At 39.2% G+C, this 22,822-nt stretch overlaps 1 protein-coding gene across 1 annotated transcript; it reads right to left on the reverse strand.

The window, feature by feature from the left end:
* Positions 1-796: 796 nt before the first annotated feature.
* Positions 797-15,753, reverse strand: LOC129778879 (bromodomain-containing protein 7). The gene is made up of 5 exons (XM_055786027.1): positions 15,570-15,753; positions 14,607-15,504; positions 1,381-2,660; positions 1,214-1,318; positions 797-1,149 (listed from the first exon to the last, which is right to left on the reverse strand). The coding sequence occupies exons 1-5, from the start codon at positions 15,619-15,621 to the stop codon at positions 926-928; spliced, it is 2,559 nt and encodes an 852-aa protein (XP_055642002.1). The 5' UTR covers positions 15,622-15,753; the 3' UTR covers positions 797-925.
* Positions 15,754-22,822: the final 7,069 nt, after the last annotated feature.

Genomic DNA, 22,822 nt, shown 5'->3' on the forward strand with positions numbered 1-22,822 from the left:
AACTTTGTCGAAGACAGTTTTTGTCTAGAGAATAACTGTGGAGCTCTAAATGCTAATTTTCACTTAAATGTATCTCCTGGACCATTGTGCACTGTTGTAGTCCTATGAAGAATATGTCACCGAGTCGATTAATTTAAGAGTATTTTTCTTGGTTACCTTCTCAGTTTTCTCAAAGCCTTCGTCGTTATGTTTGGGGCTGCAAAAAAACTACGCGCGTGGAATAACGGAATATATGATCGGTCTGTTTGATGTTAATGGAGTTCTCTCTTAACCTTATCAGGTTTCTCACAGTTAACTCTCCGCCGTCACGATTGGATTTCGATAAAAATACGTGCGATAAATGTGAATATATAGATGGACACGTGAGATTTTCGTTTCGTCTAGTGCTCGATAGTTCGCCTTTACCTAATCACATCACTTACATCAGTGAAATTTTGATTCTTACCTCTCCCCAGTAACAACTACTACATTCTTGATAATCGCAAGGGAGTCACGCTATTAAGGCAATCCTTCTGGCCTATGTCATACTAACATTCCTTCCCATCCTTTGGTGACTGTAAGGTCGTGACCGGGCGTCGTTATTGACTATTTAAGGCTCGAATCACCGAAACTTGCACAATGAGAATGATTTGCTAATTCCCAAGCGTCATTCAGTGTGTTCTTTGTGCGAATTCGCTGGTCCAGGACAACCACGGAGAGCAACTACGAAGTGTACAGTCTACCCGAGCTCAAGCTTGATACAAAATAGTCGGGTGAGATTTCGGATTTTTTCAGTTGATTTTAGGTAAAACTACTCTAATTTTGGACATTATATTCAAAAATAATTGAAATATTTTGCTTTTTTCTCCCTGCACCCGCAACCTTTGCGATTTTTATAAAATACATTCTTCGGTCACATTCCGATCGCGGATATCACGAATTTCATTCAACCCATCAACATGTGTTCGATACCAGCGGTTGGATCGGGCTCACCCCCAACACTGTCCGCGTTGGAACTATTTTGGAGCAGTTCTCGCAGCTCGCTGTCGATATCCACCTGCGATGGATTCGGATTGAGATGATGATGCTGTTGATGATGCTGGTGGTGATGATGGGTGATTGTTTCCGGCTCCAGGTCCATGTCCATCGGTGTGGTGTCAATGATATCCGCTGTTCGTTTCGGGATAGGAATAATAGTTTTCACAAGGTGTTATGTAACCTATTTGCGAGTTACCGTTCGAAGGTGGGTTGCCATCATTGTGCTGACCAGGTGTTGCTCCCGGATTAGGCTGCGGGTTGATTATTCCGACCGGAGGCGGCTGATATATCTCCAAACCAACTGGGAATGGAAGAATTTGATATTTTTCGCCATGTTCAATTTTCTAGTTTATCGAAACTTACCATTACTCATTCCCATCGCCTTTCGTAGCCCATGCGGAGGGGCGATGGCCATCGGAGGCAACTGTTTGGCAATGTGTGTCAAATTGTTAGTAATCTGCGCGGCCAGTTCGATCTCGTTTTCGCCCGCCCGCTGGACATACGACAAATGGGCCGGCAGAGGTGCTGATAGACGATCCGTTTGAATCTGGTGCAGCTTCTGGATGAGATCCGAGTTTGCATTAAGTGACTGCTGCAAGGTGTTGGTGATATTCGCCGCACTCAGCTGCAACTCCAAATCGTCCAGAAATTGCATATCCACTCCTAAACTGGACAACGACCGGAGCTGATTGAAATCGATTGGAACGTTCGCGTACTTTTGACAATCCTCTTCTCGTTCTGACGGTTCCGGGAATGTTTGTTTCACCGCTTCGGTTTCCTGTCGTTGCATATCGGATTCGTAAAGGGTGGAAAACGTCTTCCGATGCTCACCATTTGTTAGAATATCCAGCAGACTGTGCGCTATCCCACCTGCATACGGACTGTCCTTGGTGTATTTCATGATACTCTCGGCGTAATCGGCTCCGGTTTCATCGCCATATGTCTTGAGCACCAAATCCGATTCCTCCTTCGAAAGATTCGAGAAGCGTGAATCGAAAATTGGCGCAAATGAACTGAACCCTCCGTAGTTAAGAGGTTTCACGGTTTTTGCAAAATTTCGCCTGTCTTCTCTGAATCCTTGCAGCAAAGCGGTTCCATACTGTAACTTCCCCGTATAGGCTTCCAACGAAACAACCTTCTCCGGGGTATTGTTCACATCATCGATCAAAATACTCATCGTCGTAGTTCCATCCTTCAGGTGCCGCAAGAATCCCATTTTATTGGCCGACTTTTTCTTCAGCAGTTTCGTCCTCGCATTAAAAGATGCGCTCTGAACCTGCTGCAAAATTTCCTCCGGCGTCAGATCATCAACAAACGGTTCAAACTTGCTGGTCGGATTGTTTTCCAACCGGATCTGCTTGCGTTTCTCTTCCTCCTCAAGCTGGGCATTGATTTGAGCATTTATCCCTTCATCCACGGCTGCGGCCATAGCTTCATCGGCGGAATCCAGCGTGTGGTGATCATTGTCTTGATTGTCCGCAGACGCAGGCAATTCGAAGCCGAGCTCCTTTGAGGTCAGCTCCCGCATATAAAGCATCAGTGGCCGGAGGGATCGCATCAGATTTTCCGGTTGGAGAAGTCGCGCGCCGACATGAAGCAGCTTCTTCGCTGCCTTGTGATAAACCGTTTCAGAATGGTTGTACCTAAAAAATTGGTAATAATAAGTCCAAAGCTCATACAACTACCTCAATATTATTTTTCGTCGATAAATTGAAAGAAACGGACGTCTATTGTTCGTGGTTTCGATAAGTGATTTTTAGTTGTTTTTATTCTTTCGTCGCAAGTGAAGTGCACCAAAATTAATTGGAACAACGAGGAAGCGACACCACTCTGACGAGCCCGGATCGGTGGTCTGTTTATTCGTTCAATTGAACGTCATCATTAAACAGATAAGTTCAATACAGTAGGACCCCTATTATCCGCGAGAGCGTGTTCCATAATAATTCTATAGATTAACGATACTCAATATTTTTTTGAAAGAAACTACCATATCTCAAAAACGAAAATAATAGCATCACTGATATCGAGCTAAGTTATGTAAACAATCCTCAGCTTTCAAAAAAATATATTTATATATATATATATATATATATATATATATATATATATATATATATATATATATATATATATATATATATATATATATATATATATATATATATATATATATAATATATATATATATATATATATAGGACCTCTAGTCCAAAGTCATGAAAACAATAAAAATGACTACAATCTATAATTACGAAAATAAAATAACTTGCGTTCACTCGGGCCAATACACTCCACAAACAGTTTCGCCGCATTGAAATCCGCATCGCATCGCGTTCACTATTTCCTCGGTCTAAAGGTACATTGGATTTTTTTACGCGACTTATGCGAACGCGCAACAAATGTAGCGTAATTTCGAGCAAATCGCATAAAAAAATCGCGTAACAAAAGATTGCCACATCACCGGCGCGCGCTCGTCGCAACCATACTCGCACACTCTTTCGCCGAATTTCTTTTCTTCTCTTTCTCTTTCCAACCAAGCGACGATAGTCAGCGCAAAATCGCGTAATTTTAAGAGAACCGCGTAAAAAAATAGCGAAAGATAAGATCACGAAAAAAAAACGCGTAAAAAAACAGGAAGTGGGTTATATCTGTGGTATAACCGCAAGGGTGACGTAGGACTATCGTTGATTTAGTGATCATTTATTTTTAGTTGCATCTGAATCAATTCTAAATGAATGAATAAAAAAATAATTGGGGAACTTCTAAAACATTGAAGGCACAATATTCAATAGCCCTAAAATTGCTTCCAAAACAGGCTATTGAAATCACACCTATCGGTATATAAGCGAGTGCCGCTCGGAAATCCACTCAGTTATAATTTCGCAATGATTGAGGTACGATCGCTGGAATGGATGGATGTTTCCCTAACACAGACTTCAAAACCATGGAGCCAGGGGAAACCGGCATTGCAAAATAAATGTAAGCAGTGGATACTTTTGTACTCGCTTGCGTATCTGGAAATTGGAATGTTTCCCTAACACATACTTTGAAACCATGGAGCCAGGTGAAATTGGCATAGCAAATTATATGCAAGCAGCGGGTATTTTGTATTCGTTTGCATTTCTGGAAATTGGAATGTTTCCCTAACACAGACTTCAAAATCATGAAGCCTGGGGAAATCGGCATTGCACAATAGATGCGAGCCGGGGGTACTTTTGTACTCGCTTGCGTTTCTGGAAATCGGAATGCTTCCCTAAAACAGACTTCAAAACCATGGAGCCAGGGAAAATTGGCATAGCAAATTGGATGCAAGCAGCGGGTACTTTTGTACTCGTTTGGGTTTCTACAAATTGGAATGTTTCCCTGACACAGACTTCAAAATCATGAAGCATGGGAAAATCGGCATAGCAAAATAGAAATAGAGATTTGTTTACGAAGCCTTATCGATCGTCGTTATTGGGAAGTTGGAGTTGTTGGGAATTTCGGTTATTTTCGCTGTGTAATTCCGAGGAGGAATCTATTCCTTTTCAAGTATTAAAAATCCTGCTCCGGATCAACGATGATTCCAATTGTCGGGGCTTGGGGAGTGGGAACTATTTGTGCTGGGTATTTCCGAGGAAGAATCGATTCCCCCTTTGAACGTTAATAATTATTTTCCGGCTAAACGAAGTGGTATGATAATCACTTTTTTCAAAAGATGAAACATCTAAGATTTATATGCTTGTTACTTATTGATTGCTAAGTCAACGTTAGTTCTACGTCCACCATGCGGTTATATCAAAGATATAACCCACTTCTAGTTTTTTGCGTTCGCTCATCCTTTCTCACAACACCCATTCCTCGTTTGAAAAATTGTTGAGTAAACATCGTTTGCCAGTGCACGTAGAGCGGGGATTCCTTCTTAAGATTCATTGCACCTCTAATAAATTGCCGAAAGACGTGGTCTTACGTTGATCGCACTTGATTGAAAAATCACAAAACCAAATATATTTGGTCGCAGTGTTTTACGGATAGAAAACTTTAAAAAAAACTCTTTCGCTTGAATGTATTTTTCAATTCCAAGGGGAACTGGCAAATTATTTTTCAGCAACGATAACATCTTTCCGGAATCTTCTCGATGCTAGATGGCAACCAAACGAAAATAGTTCCGCACGTGTATGTGTGTGTGTGGCGGCTGTTCCGATGTCTCAAGTGGAACCGTTTATGGCATCATTCTTCTCCTGATGGATTCCCTTCTGGCCTAAGGTGCACAAACAGGCTCTTGGTGACACCTTTCATCAGTGCTTTCATGATAAACGAAGTTAGCTTCACCACAACAGCGACAACATGCTCCAATCGCTGTTCAATTATAAGTGAGTGGATTTCCGAGTGGCGCTCGGTTATATACAGTTTGGTGCTTTCGATAGCCTGCTTTGAAAGCAATTTTAAGACTATTGAAACAACTTTTTGTAACAAGTATATAACGCGTAGGCATTTTATCTTTCGAATGAAGTGTTTATCATACCATTTCGTTCGGTTGTTTAGGAGCTATCAACGCTCAAAATCTCGGTCTTCGGTGTATCGCTTTCGTTTTCGAAACTTTGATTTTACACCCCGGTATAGAAATGAAAGACATAGTCCTACGTCAAAATTGCGTAAAAAAATCTAGTGTATCGTCACGTTTGTAAACACATGTAAAGAAATACAGTTAAATTAAATTTATTTATTTCGTTGCGTTATTCACTCATCGTCACTTCCGAACCAACTTTGGTAACCCCGACTAGATTGGAACGGGCTCCAGTCGAAAAAACGCAAGAACTAAATCGAATATCGGATAATTTTGCATTTTTCGTAGCAATAAACAAAATGGTGGACTCAGCCCTAACGCAAAAAAAAATGAGTGGGTTATATCTATGATATAACCGCAAGGTTGACGTGGAACTACCTTAGCTTAGCAATCATTCGTTTGTATTGATTAAATTCTTGATTGAATGAAACAGTTTCCAAATTCAATTGAGTTCAATATATTTGCTCTGTGAGTGAAAAAAATGAACAAATGCCGTGTAAAGTCAATTCATTTATTTTTTTTTTTATCTTCGCTTATTTTTCGTCGGCCTATTTCCGCCACTTCAGTGCCAATCACCGACATCAGGGAGGCGACTCCACCTGTTCCTACCTATCAGACTCAACAACTCATGAGCCGGGCCAACTTGTTTTACTTCCCCTCCGAAGGAAGACGTAACCAGAGGTTTTTCGCCTCAGAAAATCCCAACGACGCCAGCTGGGATTGAACCCAGGCCGATCGGATTGTGAGGCTGTTACGCTAACCACACAACCACTGGCGCCGTCAATTCATTTATTGTGATTGATTGTTATTCGTTACAAGTAAATTTAAAGACGGACCTTTTACGTTTGGTATGATGACTAGAACAAAATATATGTACGGAAGAATTATCAAACGTTTGATGAACCAGCCTAAGGCTGAAAATCTTTCCAATAAAGACAAAAAAAAAATTATCAAACGATTATTTTATTTTACATTTCCCTCTAAAGTTTACATCCCAAAAGTGTACATACTTCTCGAATCTCGAATTTGCTTGAAACTGGGAAGTTCATTCGCTTCTAGTGTCTGCACGATTTTCCCAGGTTCCTAAGTTTAGAAGATCATGTTAGGACAGACATATTCCACTCTGCACAAAGGCAAGCGAGGACAAAAGTACTCGCAGTTTGCATTTATTTGCAGAGCCGATTTCCCCACGCTTCATGGATTTGAAGTCTGTGTTAGGGAAACACATTCCAGTCGGAACAAAAATACCCCCGACTTGCATGAATTTGAAATACCGATTTCTCCAGGCACCTTGGTTTAGAAATCTCTATTAGGGAACACATTTCGGTGGGAACAAAAGCTACCCCTACTTTCGTGTGTTCTTCTTCTTTTTGGCTTCAAGAGGGTTTAAACTTTTCAGTTCACTCGCCTCTAGGCTCTTTCGTGTGTTTGCAATGCCGATTTCGCTGCTTGGTTTTAAAGTCTGTATTAGGGAACATTTTTCGATGAGAACAAAAATCCCCCTACTTTCATGTATTTGCAATGCCGATTTCCCCAAGGCTGCTTGGTTTTGATGGCTGTGTTAGGGAAACCGTAAATCGGGCCAATCAAAACGATGCAGTTAGGGCGTTTAGATAACGCCTAATATTTTACAGTTATTCAATTGTTTTTCTAATGAAAAACTAAATTTTGTTAGTTGCGATAGATGCGTAGAAATATTCCCTATCAAGTGATGCAAACATCTCTCCTATCCAGTACGAAATGTTCGAGCTATGAGCATTCGAAATCTTTCATTTTTTCCTGCATGTTCTGTGTTTAGGTTTTCATTTTACCCTCCATATATTCCGGTTAGACGTAGTCCCACGTCAAAAATATTGCAGCAGTGGCAATTATGTTACCAGATTTCTGGAAGAACCATCCATGGTTTGTGGCTCGCACAGACGGAGGCGTAATTCCATATGGCACAGGTTACGAAAGATGAAACAAAATTTTGGCCCATCATTGCAAAAATAGATCAGTCCGTAAAATGCCACGTCTCAGACTTAGTGTCAAATCCTTTGCTTGAAAATAAATACGACGCAGTTAAAGAGTGACTGATTGTTTGTTTTGCTTTTTCACCACAGGCGCGACTCGAACAGTAATTTGGTTCTTGCGATTTGGGTGATATTCGACCCACACATCTTCTCGCCAAGATGCAAGAAAGGGATTGAATGTCGACGATGCATTAATGAAGATTTTATTCGCAGGATGCCGCAAAAAGTGCGAGTGGTACTAAGCATAAGTGATGGGAGTTTGCAGAAACTAGTTGAAATGGCCGATAAAATGATCGATTCATCAACGGCTGTTCATACTCTCTGGTACCACCGAAAATATGGCAATCGAGCAGATCATTGCATTCATTCACACATAAAAAAAAAACTAGTTAGTTGTCCGCCTGAATCGGCACAAGTGGGTAGCACTGCCGAAAGTTCGGCCTTCGACGATGTTTTAAGTGGCGCTTCCTAGTGGCAGATTAAATATTACCACCATTGGTGCGAATTTGCTAGCACATTTTGGATTGCTAATGAATCTACAAAAATCGGCACTTAATTGACGAGACAACGAAACTACGGACAACTGGTTGTTTGTCGGAAGTGCCTCTCCATGGAATAACTGCGGTGGACGCTCAACGTCCGTTTCGAGAAATATTGATACGATTCCGTCGTCGATTCAACAGGAAGTAAAGCACGATGTCACACATCATATAATTACACGGGGCCTCCGGTGGCTTCTAAGCCACGTCGTATGCATCTAGAAAAACTTCAAACAGCAAAAGACGAGTTCCAAACCATGTGCGGAATGGGAATATGTCTCCCTTCGAGCAACTACTGGGCAAGCACTCTTCGTTGTGTTTCAAAAAAACAGGAAGTGGGTTATATCTATGGTATAACCGCAAGGGTGACGCAGGACTATCGTTGATTTAGAGATCATTTGTTTGAAGTTGAATCTGAATTCATTCTGAATGAATGAATATTTGGGGGACTTCGAAAACGAGAGTGTTACGTTGGATGCACAAGGTTTTATGCATTCAATATTGGATACGGAAATATCCTACTGATGGGGAAGAATGATCTTCAGAAGCTATTCTGTTAATTGCGATTGATCGAAAAATCACAAAACCAAATGTATTTGGTCACAGTGTTACATGGATAGAAAACATTAAAACAAACTCTTTCACATGAATGTAATTTTAAATTCCCAGAGGAACTGGCAGATTATTTTCCGGATCTTTCTCGATGCTGAATGGCATCCAAACGGAAAGAATTCCGTGCGTGTATGTGTGTGTGTAGCGGTTGCTTCGATGGTCACCTTCTCTTCTCCTGAAGGATCGGCTTCTCTGTGCTCCCTCACAGGTTCAAACAAACTGCCTGCGTTTCAGGGCAGATCTCGATCCTTCGCCGTCCAGCACCCTCAGCAACGATGTTGTCTTGTCGATGTCCTCACGAAAAATGAATGCGTCTCACCACCAGAATATCGCTTAAGTATGCTTTTTGTGCGTGATTGAATCGAGAGAAGGCGTGGTTTACGATGGCAATTTGGAAGGCAAACTAGAGGGGAATGAACTCTCTGAGCTCGGAACTTTCGGCGACTGAGCAATAATCGATTGCGGGCGCATACAATATTGGATACGGAAATATCCTACTGATGGGGAAGAATAATCTTCAGAAGCTATTCTGTTAATTGCGATTGATTGAAAAATCACAAAACCAAATGTATTTGGTCACAGTGTTACATGGATAGAAAACATTAAAATAAACTCTTTCACATGAATGTAATTTTAAATTCCCAGAGGAACTTGCAGATTATTTTCAGTAACGATTAGATATTACCACATTTTCCTCGAAACTGGAAGCCCACCAGTGGTTAATGCTAACTCGATAACCATCTGTTAATAGCACTTGATTGAAACATATTTGGTCACAGTGTTACATGGATAGAAAACATTCAAATAAACTATTTCACATGAATGTATTTTTAAATTCCCAGAGGAACTGGCAGATTATTTTCCGGATCTTTCTCGGTGCTGAATGGCATCCAAACGGAAAGAATTCCGCGCGTGTATGTGTGTGTGTGTAGCGGCTGCTTCGAGATCTTCCCGGGGAACAGTTTGTGGCATCACTCTCCTCCTGATGGATTCCCTCCTGGCCTAAGGTGCACAAACAGGCTCTTGGTGACACCGTTCATTCGCGCTTTCATGATAAACGAAGAGCTTCACCACAACAGCGACAACATGCTCCAATCGCTGTTCAATTAGAACTGAGTGGATTTCCGAGCGGCGCTTGCTTATATACCGATTAGTGATTTCAATAGCCTGTTTTGAAAGCAATTTTAAGACTATTGAAACAAGTTTTTGGATCAGAAAGTGATGATGATGATGATGATGATGATGGACCCGCCTCCTTCCCCTACAGAGATTTGAGCAAGACGAGTTATCTAAAAGATAATTTGTAATTTTTTTCAGCATTGAAATCAGTTGGGCAAACAAAAAAAAACGAACTGATTTTATTTACAGATATAAGCTCAAAAAAAATTGCAATGTCAAATGACAAGCTAATACTCGGTCATGTCCGCAACAGAGCCGATACGGTCCCGACGAGGCCCTTGCAGCCGAGTGGTCCACCAGAGCACAAGCCCAACCGCCAGCCTTGTATTGGATTGACTATGAATATCCTCATCCAGAGAAATCGAGAAAATTTCCTTAACGAAAAATTTCTAGACCGGCACTTAGAAAACTTTCAATTTAATATCCTTTATATCGACGCGCGACGCTCAAACTTATGTAGACTACTTTTATTTTTTTTTTAACTAATATAATATAAAACAACAAAATAAAAATAAAAATAGTCCATCATCACCAGGATCATGACGGACATAATAGAGAGGACATAAATACAAATTTTAAAAAAAAGATAATTTAAAAAATTAAGTAGTTTGCAAAATATAATCCGTTCAAAAAAAAACTTCGTCAGGTTAATTGAAAATATTAAAAACAAACTACAAAAAAAATCCCACATTAAATTATCCGTTCGTATAAAACTTCGTCAGTAACAATCTTCGTCATAAAATTTAAAAATATATCGGTCGGCTGTTAATGAAACACAGCTTTCACGTGTGAAATACAGTGCCTCTTAAATTCTGTAAGTGTTGTTGCACGTTTAATATGTCTTGGCATCGAGTTGAACACATTTATACCTTTGAAATACAACGAATTTTGTGAAGCACATGTCAAGAAATTGGGTGTTCTCAATTCATTCGCGTTTCTTGTGTTATAACCGTGAAAGTCACTTCCTCTTTCAACTCGATCACACAAATATCGAGGCAGCAAACCTTTAACTAATTTGAAAATGAACACCATAGTTAAATAAACAATCCTTTGCTTCACGGATAACCATTGCAGAGCGTCCAACATTAAAGATGAGGAAGTGAATCTGTTACATTTTAGTATCAACCGCATTATTTTATTTTGCAAACGCTGTAATCTCGATATTTGTGTTTCATTGGCCAGAAATAAAATGGAAGAGCAAAAGTCTAAATGAGGAGAGATGATTGATTTGTATAGCTGTATTTTGCTGCATATAGTTAAATCGTTTTTCAATCGGCATAAGATTCCATACTTCTTGGCAATTTTATTGATGACATTGTCAATGTGAGTGTTGAACTTGAGTTTGTCATCAATAATCACGCCAAGATATTTAATTTCCCGAACGCGATCAATAGTCTCATCATCAATAACAATAGAGACGTTTTCATTTGAACGATTTCGCGAGATTACCATAAATTTAGTTTTACTTATGTTCAATTTTAATTGCTTATACTTCATGTAGCAAGTATAGAACGCGTAGACATTTTATCTATCGAATGAAGTGTTTATCATACCATTTCGTTCAGTTGTTTAGGAGCTATTAACGCTCAAAAGCTCGGTCTCCGGCGTAACGCTTTCGTTTTCGAAACTTTGATTTTACACCCCGGTATAGAAATGAAAGACGTAGTCCTACGTCAAAAATAAATGATGAATGGAGGTTTGTGTGCGATTATCGGCACCTGAATAAGGCTACAATCCCTGGCGGATACCCCATACCTCAAGTCCACGAACAATAGATTCCAAGGCAAGATCATTTCCACTACGTTGGATCTAATCAGAGCCTACTAGAGTATTCCGGTGGAAACTACAGATATTCCAGAAACGGCCTTCATCACTCCCTTCGGCCTGTATGAGTTTATACGCATGTCCTTTGGTCTCTGCGATGCAAGTCAGACTTTCCAACGGGTCATGCACAAACTTTTCGGAGAGCTGGACTTCGTTAGCGTGTTTATCGACGATATTTGTATAGCGTTAGGAAGCATGCCAGTGCATAAGGGACACGTCAAAGTTGTCCTCGAACGCCTCAAGACAAACGGTTTTGTAATAAATGTGAAAAGTGCATTTTTCCGAAACAGCAGGTAAAATTTCTAGGATATTTCATTGATAAGGACGGATTACGTTCCATTGCATCACGTGTTCCCACTGTTTTCGAATATAAGATTCCAACAGTGATGAAAGATTTGCGCTGGTCCCTGGCATTGATTAATGTCTACAAACGTTTTGTACCACATACTATAGGAGTTCAAGAGCAATTACGAAAGCTGATTCCTGACAAACCAAAAAAACGACAACAGAAAAATTTCATGGGACAAAGAAACATTTCATTGTTTCGAACGATGCAAACTATCGCTAGCCGAGGCAACATTGCTTCGCTTTCTCGACGCATCAAAGCCTCTTGGGATCATGGTAGACGCATCGAACAGCGCTGCGGGCGCTGTGTTGCAACAATACGATGGTGGAAGCTGGAAACCCATTGGTTTTTTCTCTCAAAAATTTTCCACGAGTCAAAAAAGCACACTATTTTTGGTAGAGAATTAACTTCTGCGCATCTAGCAGTGAAATACTTTCGGCATTTAGTGGAAGAACGAGAATTACCACCATCACTGATCACTTCCCATTGACTTGTGCTTTGATCACAAATCCGAGTAGCCGTCTACCTCACGAAGAGCGCTATCTGGCATTCATAGCAGAATTCACAAGTGACATTCGCCACATGAGTGAAAAAGTAACATCGTGGGGGATTTTTTTTCTTCCTAGAGTTGATGCGGTGACAACCGGGATCGTTTTCAATATGAGTTAACATTGTTTCGGGTAGAGTTTGTTGAACGATGTGTCGTTTTTCATTTTTACGGCCGATGAAGAAATGTTACAAATACATTGATAAACCAAACCACATCCTAACAATCTCACTAGTCATTTCTCTCAGTGTGACGATTAATTGGATTAATCGATTATTTTGAGACAATGAATCGTATCAAATAACAGATGAAAAATATTCGATAAGTTGATGAACGATTAATTTTAAAAATCGACCATCACTACTTGCATGTATTAGCAATTGAAATTGAAGATAAGTAAAACTAAATACGAAGGTCGTTAAAAAAATAAGTTTCAGTGCCTCAGAAATCGCGGAAAAATAAAGTTAGGGCAAAAAACAAGGAGATTTTCGTAATCTACGTTTTATTTTCTATTTTTCTACATAAAACGCTACGGCGGTTATGGCATTTTTCATAGCATGGCACGAGTTTTTCTTTTCCAACTTTTTGAAGTACGATGTCACTGCGTCACGATTTTCTTCAGTGTTATCGAATCGTTGACCGCCGAACGCCTGTTTCATCACCGGTAATAAGTGATAGTCGCTAGGGGCGAGATCTGGGGAGGATGCTCGAATACAGCCCATTTGATTTTTTTATGTAGAACTACGTCTTTCAGGAGTGGTGCCAAATCCGAAAACAGGTCACGTTTTTATGAAATAAAGTTAACGTTAATAACTATTTTAACTGTGAACGAATTCTCATGATTCGCATACCAATCGAATCGGAAATTCTCTAACATTGGTTTGATATGCTATACATTGCAAATCGCTAATCTCTAAACGGTTCAAATTCATGAAAAATGGAAGAACTTTTGAGAACGAATGAACTTTCGCGGTTCGAGAACTACGTTAACATGAGATGTGCAATAATTTCAGAGAAAAATGTAAAATACAATGATCGATTGACAATTCTTCCTTTCACATATTTTGGTAGTCCTAGGCATCATATCAAACGTAAAAGGACTTTCATCAAATTTATTTGTAACGAAGAACATAATCTATTACAATAATTTAGATGCATTCTAAAATAATATTCGAAGTGGTAAACAAGTGGATTGCATAATGTAATTGCGTAGTTCTACGTCGAAAATATGCGGTCGTGTCCTAGATACAACCACTTACAATTTTTTACTATTTTTAATTGCTCTTGAGTTACGCGAGCAGAATGGGACCGCGCATTATCGTGGATGAGGAACACTCCTTTCGTCAATAAACCTGGCCTTTTGTTCTTAATCGGTCCAAAACTTCACAATAGTACAGTGATGAAACAGGCGTTCGGCTTTGCGTACTTTTCGACCTGCTCGATGATGCTCAAACGTTGCGCAATAGTTAGCGTTTTAATCGTTCGCTTGAAAGTTTTTCGTGGTTTTCCATACTTGAACAGAAATTCCTTGATGACACGAACACTTTGTCTTCACTTTCAAGAACAATTGAAATGACAATTAATAACGCACAAAAACATTTACGCGAAAATCAATCGAGCTAGGGAGATGAAAATCCATGGCAAAATGCATCAAAACCCATCGAGTAAGGGAGGCATCGAGTTATGGAAAGAACAATGCTTGTAAAATCAAAGGTGCCATGAAATTTACCGAGTTAGAGAAAATATTGAGTTACAAAACATCGAGTAAGGCAGAGTTGACTGTATTAAGAAAAGCTCGAAATTCGAAAAAAAAATCTTTTCCTACATTTTCTGTGTTTAGGTTTTCATTTTACCCTTTATATATATTCCTGTTAGACGTGGTCCCACGCGGATAATGTAAACGAACTAGCGGCACGCTATGCTTCTGTAATTGAGCCTTACAAATAAACAGTTTGAAGAAAAAAAACTGTACTAAATAACTTACCTAATAGCATTCTCACACATCAGCTTAAAATCATCGCTAAACTCAGTCACTGAAGTGTACTCATTATCATCAATCTTCTGTCGAATCGTGCTGAAATCCATCGGCTTGGTAATAATCGTCGAATACCCGGGCGCTATATCGTCCGTCACTGGCCACGCAAAAAACTGATGCGGATCGCGTTTTTCCAGCGCCTTCAGCAAATGATCCAGCAACCGGGCCAGCGGAGATCGGCTTTGCTTCAACTTCAGCACACAGGTCCGGGGCTCCCGCCCGCTACAGTCAGAACCCGGCGTCTTCGGAGCCGCCAGGCTCGAATTTGTATCATGGAATTCCATTTTACTTCCGGGCCTCGATGTGGACTGCATCGACACCGGACTCTGCATCGGTTCCTCAGTAGTAACCGAGCTTGGAGCGTTAATCTCTTGATTGCCCAGCATCATCGGCGTCGCCGGGGTAGCCGGCGTCGCTGGTTGCTGAATCGGCATAGGCTCCGGCTCGGGACTCTTCATCGGAATCATTGGCTTCGTCACCGGCAAAGAAGCCGGACTTCCCACACTACCAGCAATGGAAGGCGCCGCATAAAACATGCTCCCCTCGGGTGGAGCTTGAGAACTCTCATCTCCAACGCTGTTAAAATCCTCCTGACTCGAATCATCCCGATGGCGACGCTTTTCCTTGTGGTGTTTGTGCTTCTTCTCGCGATCTTTCTTCTTTTTCTTCTTCTTTGATTTCTTGTGACGCTCACCGGAGTATTCGCCGGAAAACGACGCGCTCGACACCTCCGGCTGAATCCCGTAAGCCGGTGAATCATTGCCATGCTCCGGAGTGGAATTATTTCCACTAACTTTCAGAATCAACTTCAAACTCGGTGGACGCTCAAGCAGCATATTATTTTTCTCTGCAAACGAAGACGCACACAAAATAATGCCACGGCGATAAACTAAAACACACGATATTACTTACCTTCTCGCTCTTTACGTTCCGATTTGTGTTTTTTATGCTTCTTAGAACCCATTTTACACTTTTATAGGCTTTTCAAACACAAAATAACACAAATATTCAAACAAAACTAAAATAGCTGCTGCCTACCAAGCCACAACAAGCCATTTACGCGTTCGTGCTCAGGGAGAGTGACAATAAGATGCATTTGACAGTTGGGTACCGTTTGAAAAAAGTAAACAGAGAGGGAAATGAGAGAGTATACAGAGTACACGTGAATTAGCTTTTACTCGAATTTAGGTTATAATTTTTTATTTACACTGAGTAAAAAGTTTTATTTGTGATATGAATCATTTCAATTTCAATTGAATCATTCAATCTTGGAATTTCCAAACTACAGATGGTTCGGTACTAGGTCATACGGATAGAATCAAATTAGTTGTCAAAAAGAATCCAACAGAAATGTCCAAAGTGATTCAACAATCAGGAACAGAAAAAAAGTTTTACTTTTCTTATAATAATCCACTACATAGATAAAGTATTGTTATCAAAGACAAAATAAATCAAAATTAGTAAAAATGAAAAAAAAACACCTTTTTGTATCAATTTTTTTTTATTTCTGTATTATAGTGGCTTTCAACACTTTTGGCTGGTTCGTCGCTTTTGCTTCCATATTTTGGAAGAATGTCGGGAGTGAGAATTGAACTCGTGACCTTTAGGGCGATTACACATTATCCGGTTTCTGCCGGACCGGTTTCAAAAAGCGCCGCTGGGTTTGGACGGATAACCGGACAACAATGTGAAAGAGACCTCGCACTACACAAAACCGTACATCTCTCACATACACATACATGCATTCATTTATATAGTGGATTGACAGGTAAACATTGCTGCAAATATTCCTGCTATATGTAGCTGATTGCATATGGTGCAAATATTCGCGGAAAAACATGCATGCGACTAATTGCCTGTTGTTTGTTCCAGATGTTAATTTGTTCCCGATGAATTTTCAAAAACATTATCAAGTCGCTTCAAATCATTTCGCCCCATTTCAGGATACGTTCACGAGCCTTTTCAGTGATTCGCAAAGCACCCACGTTCATCTTGGGCACATATGGTTCAACAACGGCTCCTAAACGACGGCACAAATAGCATGCAAATAGCACAAATAGCATGATTTATTTCACAAGCTCTGTTGCCACATATTTTTCCAACAGTCTCAGAAACAGTATTAAATAAAAGTGTAAAATTTGATGAGTCAATAATAATAACATTTGGTAACAACTAGGGGCACTATTTATTTATATGCATAATGTGTTCACTTCCTGTGATTATCTTGCTTCTTCTTCTTTTTGGCTTTAAGAGGGTTTAAACTTTTCAGTTCATTCGCCTCTAGCATGTGATTATCTTGGAATAAAATAACATCATAATTTTCCTTCAAACATTATTTCATTGCTGCTTCCGCAGATCCTAGTTCAGACACGCGCTCAGCATTCCGCAGCCGCAATTCCTCAAACACGTACTCCTGGGGCAGAAGCAGCTTCTCGAGCGCATTTCGCATCAACATACAGCTATTTGTTACGCGGATCCTGGGCAAAGAATGACCGAATCAGATATGCTGGGTAATTTCGTTCCGACAGAACCGATGGCTCAGCGTCGGGCAGGGAAACATCTTGATCACCGAACACATATCGGACAGTTTGGTCTTGAATTCCTCGAGCCAAGCACCTCTTCGTCGATCGCGTTCCGGGTCAGGTTGAACTGTAGGAAATACCGAATAAGAATATTAGAAGAGAAACTATTTTGATGTGTTCAAGTTAACAAACACTCACCTTCATATTCAGCTGGATGAAGTCGCTCGAAATCTGCCCCTTGATGGAACAGTTGAAAATTTGTTTGACATTCTAGAACTCATTCAGTATCGAATTTAAATGATGGAAGTTTTCTGTGAGCAAAACAAAAACAGAAGTTAATCAATGAATTATGAATAATTTGTCGCTGACATTACCCACCGTTGAACACAATCCATGGCAAAACACTCCATGATGACCTCGTGCGCCTGTGACCATTGCTTCGCTTTGAGCAGAAATTTGCATCACTTCACTTGTTCTACAGCAGCGAAATAAAGCGAAATATAATTTTCGGCATCCATATCACTTGCAACTTTTGAAATGATTTCAAAATAAACAAACGTCAATAGCACACACATACTAATACATGGGACGAAAAATTGCCTGAATCGTACTAATACTAACAGACATGACAAACAACTGTCAATTCGCGTTGATGGTATTTAGTTTCGTGTTTTGCTTTTGGGAAGTGGCAGTAAAAATAAATTTTTAGGTGCAATTAACACATATACAAAATAAAAATTATGAATGAAAATAAACATTTTTTGTAATAAATATATTTGATGTAATATAGCAATACGTTCTTTCGCAAGTAGTGAAACAACCCTGAACAAGAATTGTGTTTGATAGTGATTTCATATTATCATTATAAGTTTTGGTGAAAACATCAAGAACGTTATACAAACATAATTAAGTAAGAATCAGTTCCACGTGTTTTGAGTAATCAAATAATTTGAAGTGAAAATTTTCATTCAAAACTATAGAATGTTATAGAGAATGATTTGCTTTCCCAAACTGATGTCTCCACCAGATGTCGATACAATACTACTGTCATCGCTTATAATGCTTGTCCGGTCACCGGACATTGCAGTCGCAGTAGACCGCTGCATCACGGCGCCGTAAAGAGGTTGGTACGGTTGAAATTTGCCATTTGGGTTTCAGACCGGTCCGGCAGAAACCGGATAATGTGTAATCGGCCTTAGCGTGAGAGATATGGAAGATACCACTACGCAAGATCGCCTCCAATCAATTAATGCTAGCGTTCAGAATCAGAAAGATCTAGCTGATATTTTGGCAGGAATTGAAATTTCAATATTATTGAGATAATTTAAACTAATTATAAATAAATTTTACTTCCAGCCAAAATTTATTATTTTTTATGTGATTTCGAACGTCATAAAAACAATTTTTCTTCCATTAAAACAAAAAACAACACAAATTATAATATTTATTCAATTTGAGCTCAGACAAAAGACAAAAAAAAATGAATGAATATGAATATTGTATGAATATGGTCTTCACTGAACACTTTACTGAGGCCAGGTGTATGGCACGTTTCTCGCTATCTCACTCTACCTACCATCACCGCCTATCTCACTATCACTCTGCTGTAAAAGTTCATCATCGAAATCACGATATGTCAGATGGTGCAAAATTGGTTATTCGCGATGACAGTGGCATGGTGTTGACATCTGGTGGCGACTTCAAATTAGAGACATAATTAGAGACAAAAATAATCATATTTTAAAATTTGAATGAAAATTTTCCCATCATGTTATTTAATTACTTGAAACACGCATTTCTGACTTTTATTCAACCATATGACTATACAATTCCAACATTGTTACTGATTTTTTTTCATTATAATATAAAGTTGTCTTCATAAACAAATTTCGTATGAGACTTGTTCCCCACCTGCAAACAAAAATATTTGTAATTTAAATAGAATACTAATTCGATATGGAAAAACTGATTTTCATCCATAATTTTAATTCTGAAAACGTTCATTCCGACTGAAAATCAGCTATTCTTTGACGCTTCCCTAAACTAGTAAACGAAACAAATACTTTTGACGTTTGAGATGTTGGCACCAAAACATGGCGGGTGCCATACAGCTGAATGAAGCGCTGTGGAACTTTGAATTGCTTGCTCAGCTGATTGAATTTCAATTTCCAATATGGAGCTTTCTGTCAACATATTTTGTGCAATCTGTAACTAGACTATTCTCAATGTTTCAATCAGGATTACAAACAGAAAAACTATCTTTGATATTTGGCACAACATTTTGGTGATTTGAATTTTCCCCTTTTTAAAATTTTCGGAGCGACAAAACAATATGCGCTTCGTGAAATAAAATTATCGGAGCGACAAAACAATCTGCGCTACGTGTTGGTGATGGACGTAGCCCTCTTGCTCTACAATCGGCCTAATTGTTAGAAAGCCGTTCAAGTTTCACCAGGTTCCCTTTTCGCTTGAACTGGGGCAACGTATTTATATTCAAATGGTTCTGTAAAAGTAAATGAAAACTTTTTAACACTATTAGTTCATGAGTAATTCAACCATTGCACTTACTTCACAGACATGAGAACTCTTATTCGAAATAAGTTTGTCGTTTCCACGAAAACCGAAGAACGCATCCGAGGGGAAACGATGGAAACTTTCGCGAGTGTTTTTACTCGTTTCCGGACAGTATTTCACTGAACAACGCATTTTTAATCATACTGGCCACTTTCTCGAGTAAAATTCTGCTTCGGACATAAACGTAAATAAACGTAAATAAGTCCGAGTCATGAAAACGTTTGTGAACGCGAATGATTTCGACACCGAAATTTAGAATTAAGAGATAAATTTGGAACTGGGGGATATGTTGGAATAAAAAAATAAAATCAAAATCAAAACATCAAGACACAAAGCCCAGACAAAAACCCAACGAACAGTCCGTCACCGTCAATTGTGAATGTGAATGTGAAATGATTTTCATGGGAAAACATTTGATGTTTCATTACGTTGATTTTAAGGTGACGGACCGTTTTATGTGCAGCGCACTTGTGATTGAGTTGTGTTGTGATTTGCTGTGCAAATCAATCGACGAAGTAACATATTGGTGCGTGAATCAATCCAGCAAACATTAAATCGTATAACTTTGCACATGATAAGTTACATATAAATTCGTATCAAATCACAATCGCATAAAATATCAATCAAAATATCGATCATGTATATCTAAACTCGCATAACTTGCAAAAACACGATTTTCCATGTCATCGATGGATTGAGTGGTAACATTGTCGAATCAAATCGCATATCAGTCCAAAAAGCATCGCCTTCACTTTAGCGTGTATATGCTAGTCAGTAAATATGAAATTATTTACGTGAAGAGACATGCTCAACAATTTCTTTGTCTCTCATTCTCACTGTTACAGTAGTGATTAACTAGTGGACGTTCAGCTAGTTAAGTTCTTTTGCGTTAATTTATACAGAGAATTTATTTAAATAGCCGAAATTTTTTTAATGATTCAAAACAGACACACATTTGTTGTTAGTCCATTGGATACCACCTGACAGCTTTTCCTTGAGAACTGAGAAACTGATAAATCAAGATTCTATTCGCTACGAAACGACTGCAGAACATATATACAATATATAAGTGTACATTCCTACAACACAATCCAAAGAACGATTAGAACACGAAGAAAAATCCAAGCAATAGTCTTTGGTAAGAAGGAAAATTTAAACAATGATCTAACAATAGTCATGAAGCCTACTAACTTATATATTTTACATTGAACTATGGAAAATCAAACGCATATTTGAATCCCATCAAGATGTTCATGTTCGGATTTCTTCGTGTTCAACCTTTAGATGGCGCTTTTTCCAATTTCTTCCTTAATGAATTCAGTCCAATTAACTGGATAAGCACATCTAACCAGCAGATTATCCACTCATACTCAACATTTTTCTTTTGTTTTCCTATTCGATATTTTATATTGAAAATTGGTAATTTAAAAAAAGACCTTTGAACTTTGGCTTTTTTTTGCTTTCGAAAGGAATTTTCGTTGAATTTTCTATCATTTCCGCTACATTTCTACATCATCAGACCCAAGGACAGAGAACAGAATTTACGGAGCAGAAATTGTCTTTTGGAAGTTGACAATTATTCTAGAGCTTGCCACTCAGAATACATTCAAGGCGTGTTATTTGGCATAGAAATCTCAACTAAGTACTAATGAAAATGACGCAAGTAATACTACGTTGAGACGGCGGAGTTCCTCTAGGAACGTTAGTGCCATATAAGAAGAAGAAAGAAGAAGAAGTTGACAATTAGGCAACAATTTTGAAATTTCTTATCCATTTGTATCTGTCGCATATCATATTACGTGTGTATATATAATAAATATTTATCCGATATAAATAAATGATGTTGCTTTCATTGTACTAAAAAGGTGAATACGCCCGAAATCAATGAATCATTTATATGGACTGCTAAACGTGGTTATGATTGACAGGTATACATAGCAATTTTCTCGTTAAATGTGCGAATCATTAGTAGGGGAAGAAAATTATTATTATAGTCACCGTTATTCCGGTACACGATCGGGTTTGAAATTAGCAAAATGATGCATTTTGTAACCCGTTCGGCTTCGAATAAGCACATTTATCAATCCGTTCGACATTCGAAGCTGGAACTCTGACTAACATCGATACCTGTATCGGAATGACCAAAACCGATCTAGTCAATAACCTTGGTACGATCGCCAAGTACGGAACGAAGGCGTTAATGGAAGCTTTGCAAGCCGGAGCCAACACATGGAAGATTGCTAGCAACTGTTTCCATTTGCAGGATGCTATCTTTAAAGATTATTATAATAAAATTGACAATTTGATAGATGTAAGCGTTAATATTTTTTATTTTCTTTATTGTTTCTTCGTTTTTTCACTTTTCGGCTCATCTTCATGGACAAATATTGCATTTTAGAGTAGGCTGGAACAATCCACTGAGGATATTTGAGAAGTGCCTCACGAGGATCTTGATCATCTTCCACTCTCTTGTTTAGACCAAGATTCCTAATTACATACGACGTCAAGGTGTTTACGGAACTGGCAACACGCCCCCTTTGTTCACTGGTAGTGGGAAAATTTGATCGTTTGGATTTGACAAGAACCAATCGATACTTCTCCAACTTCTTCCGACGAGAGCGAGACTTCTCCTGACGGAACATCGAAAACGCGTGAGGAGTAATGACTTGGGCGGCTCCGATCACTTTCGCATCTTTTCCGGCGATGGGTACGATCCACGCAAAGCTTGGCTTCTCTCAAACTTCGCTTCTCATCGCATAATCCGCAGATAATTCCATTTCCTCACCGGAGGAAAATCTGGTTCAACTTCGGATGCCAATGAGTTTGAATTACATGTGAATCAGTGAATGGAATAATCGTTCTGAAGGTGGCTTGAGGAAAAAACTTTTGTTTTTGTTTTGATTTCACAGTTGAATGACAGCTGCGATAAAAGTTCGAAATTCACCGCCCTTTAGGATTTGAGGCGAACGAGTAGAATGCAAAATATTTGAACTCGATCGGATTGCGAAATCCTTTCAATCCAATCGCCGATCGTGAACCGGAATGAGGGTGAGTATTCGTTACCACAGA

This window comes from Toxorhynchites rutilus, chromosome 3, assembly GCF_029784135.1.
Source record: "Toxorhynchites rutilus septentrionalis strain SRP chromosome 3, ASM2978413v1, whole genome shotgun sequence".
Lineage (NCBI taxonomy): Eukaryota > Metazoa > Arthropoda > Insecta > Diptera > Culicidae > Toxorhynchites > Toxorhynchites rutilus.

Coding starts and splice junctions, on each gene's coding strand:
- LOC129778879 (XM_055786027.1), bottom strand. CDS start 15,621: ATGGGTTCTAAGAAGCATAAAAAACACAAATCGGAACGTAAAGAGCGA. Junction 2,661..14,606: donor ATGTGTGAGAATGCTATTAG/GTAAGTTATTTA, acceptor CCAATTTTTTAG/GTACAACCATTCTGAAACGG. Junction 1,319..1,380: donor GGCGATGGGAATGAGTAATG/GTAAGTTTCGAT, acceptor TTCCATTCCCAG/TTGGTTTGGAGATATATCAG.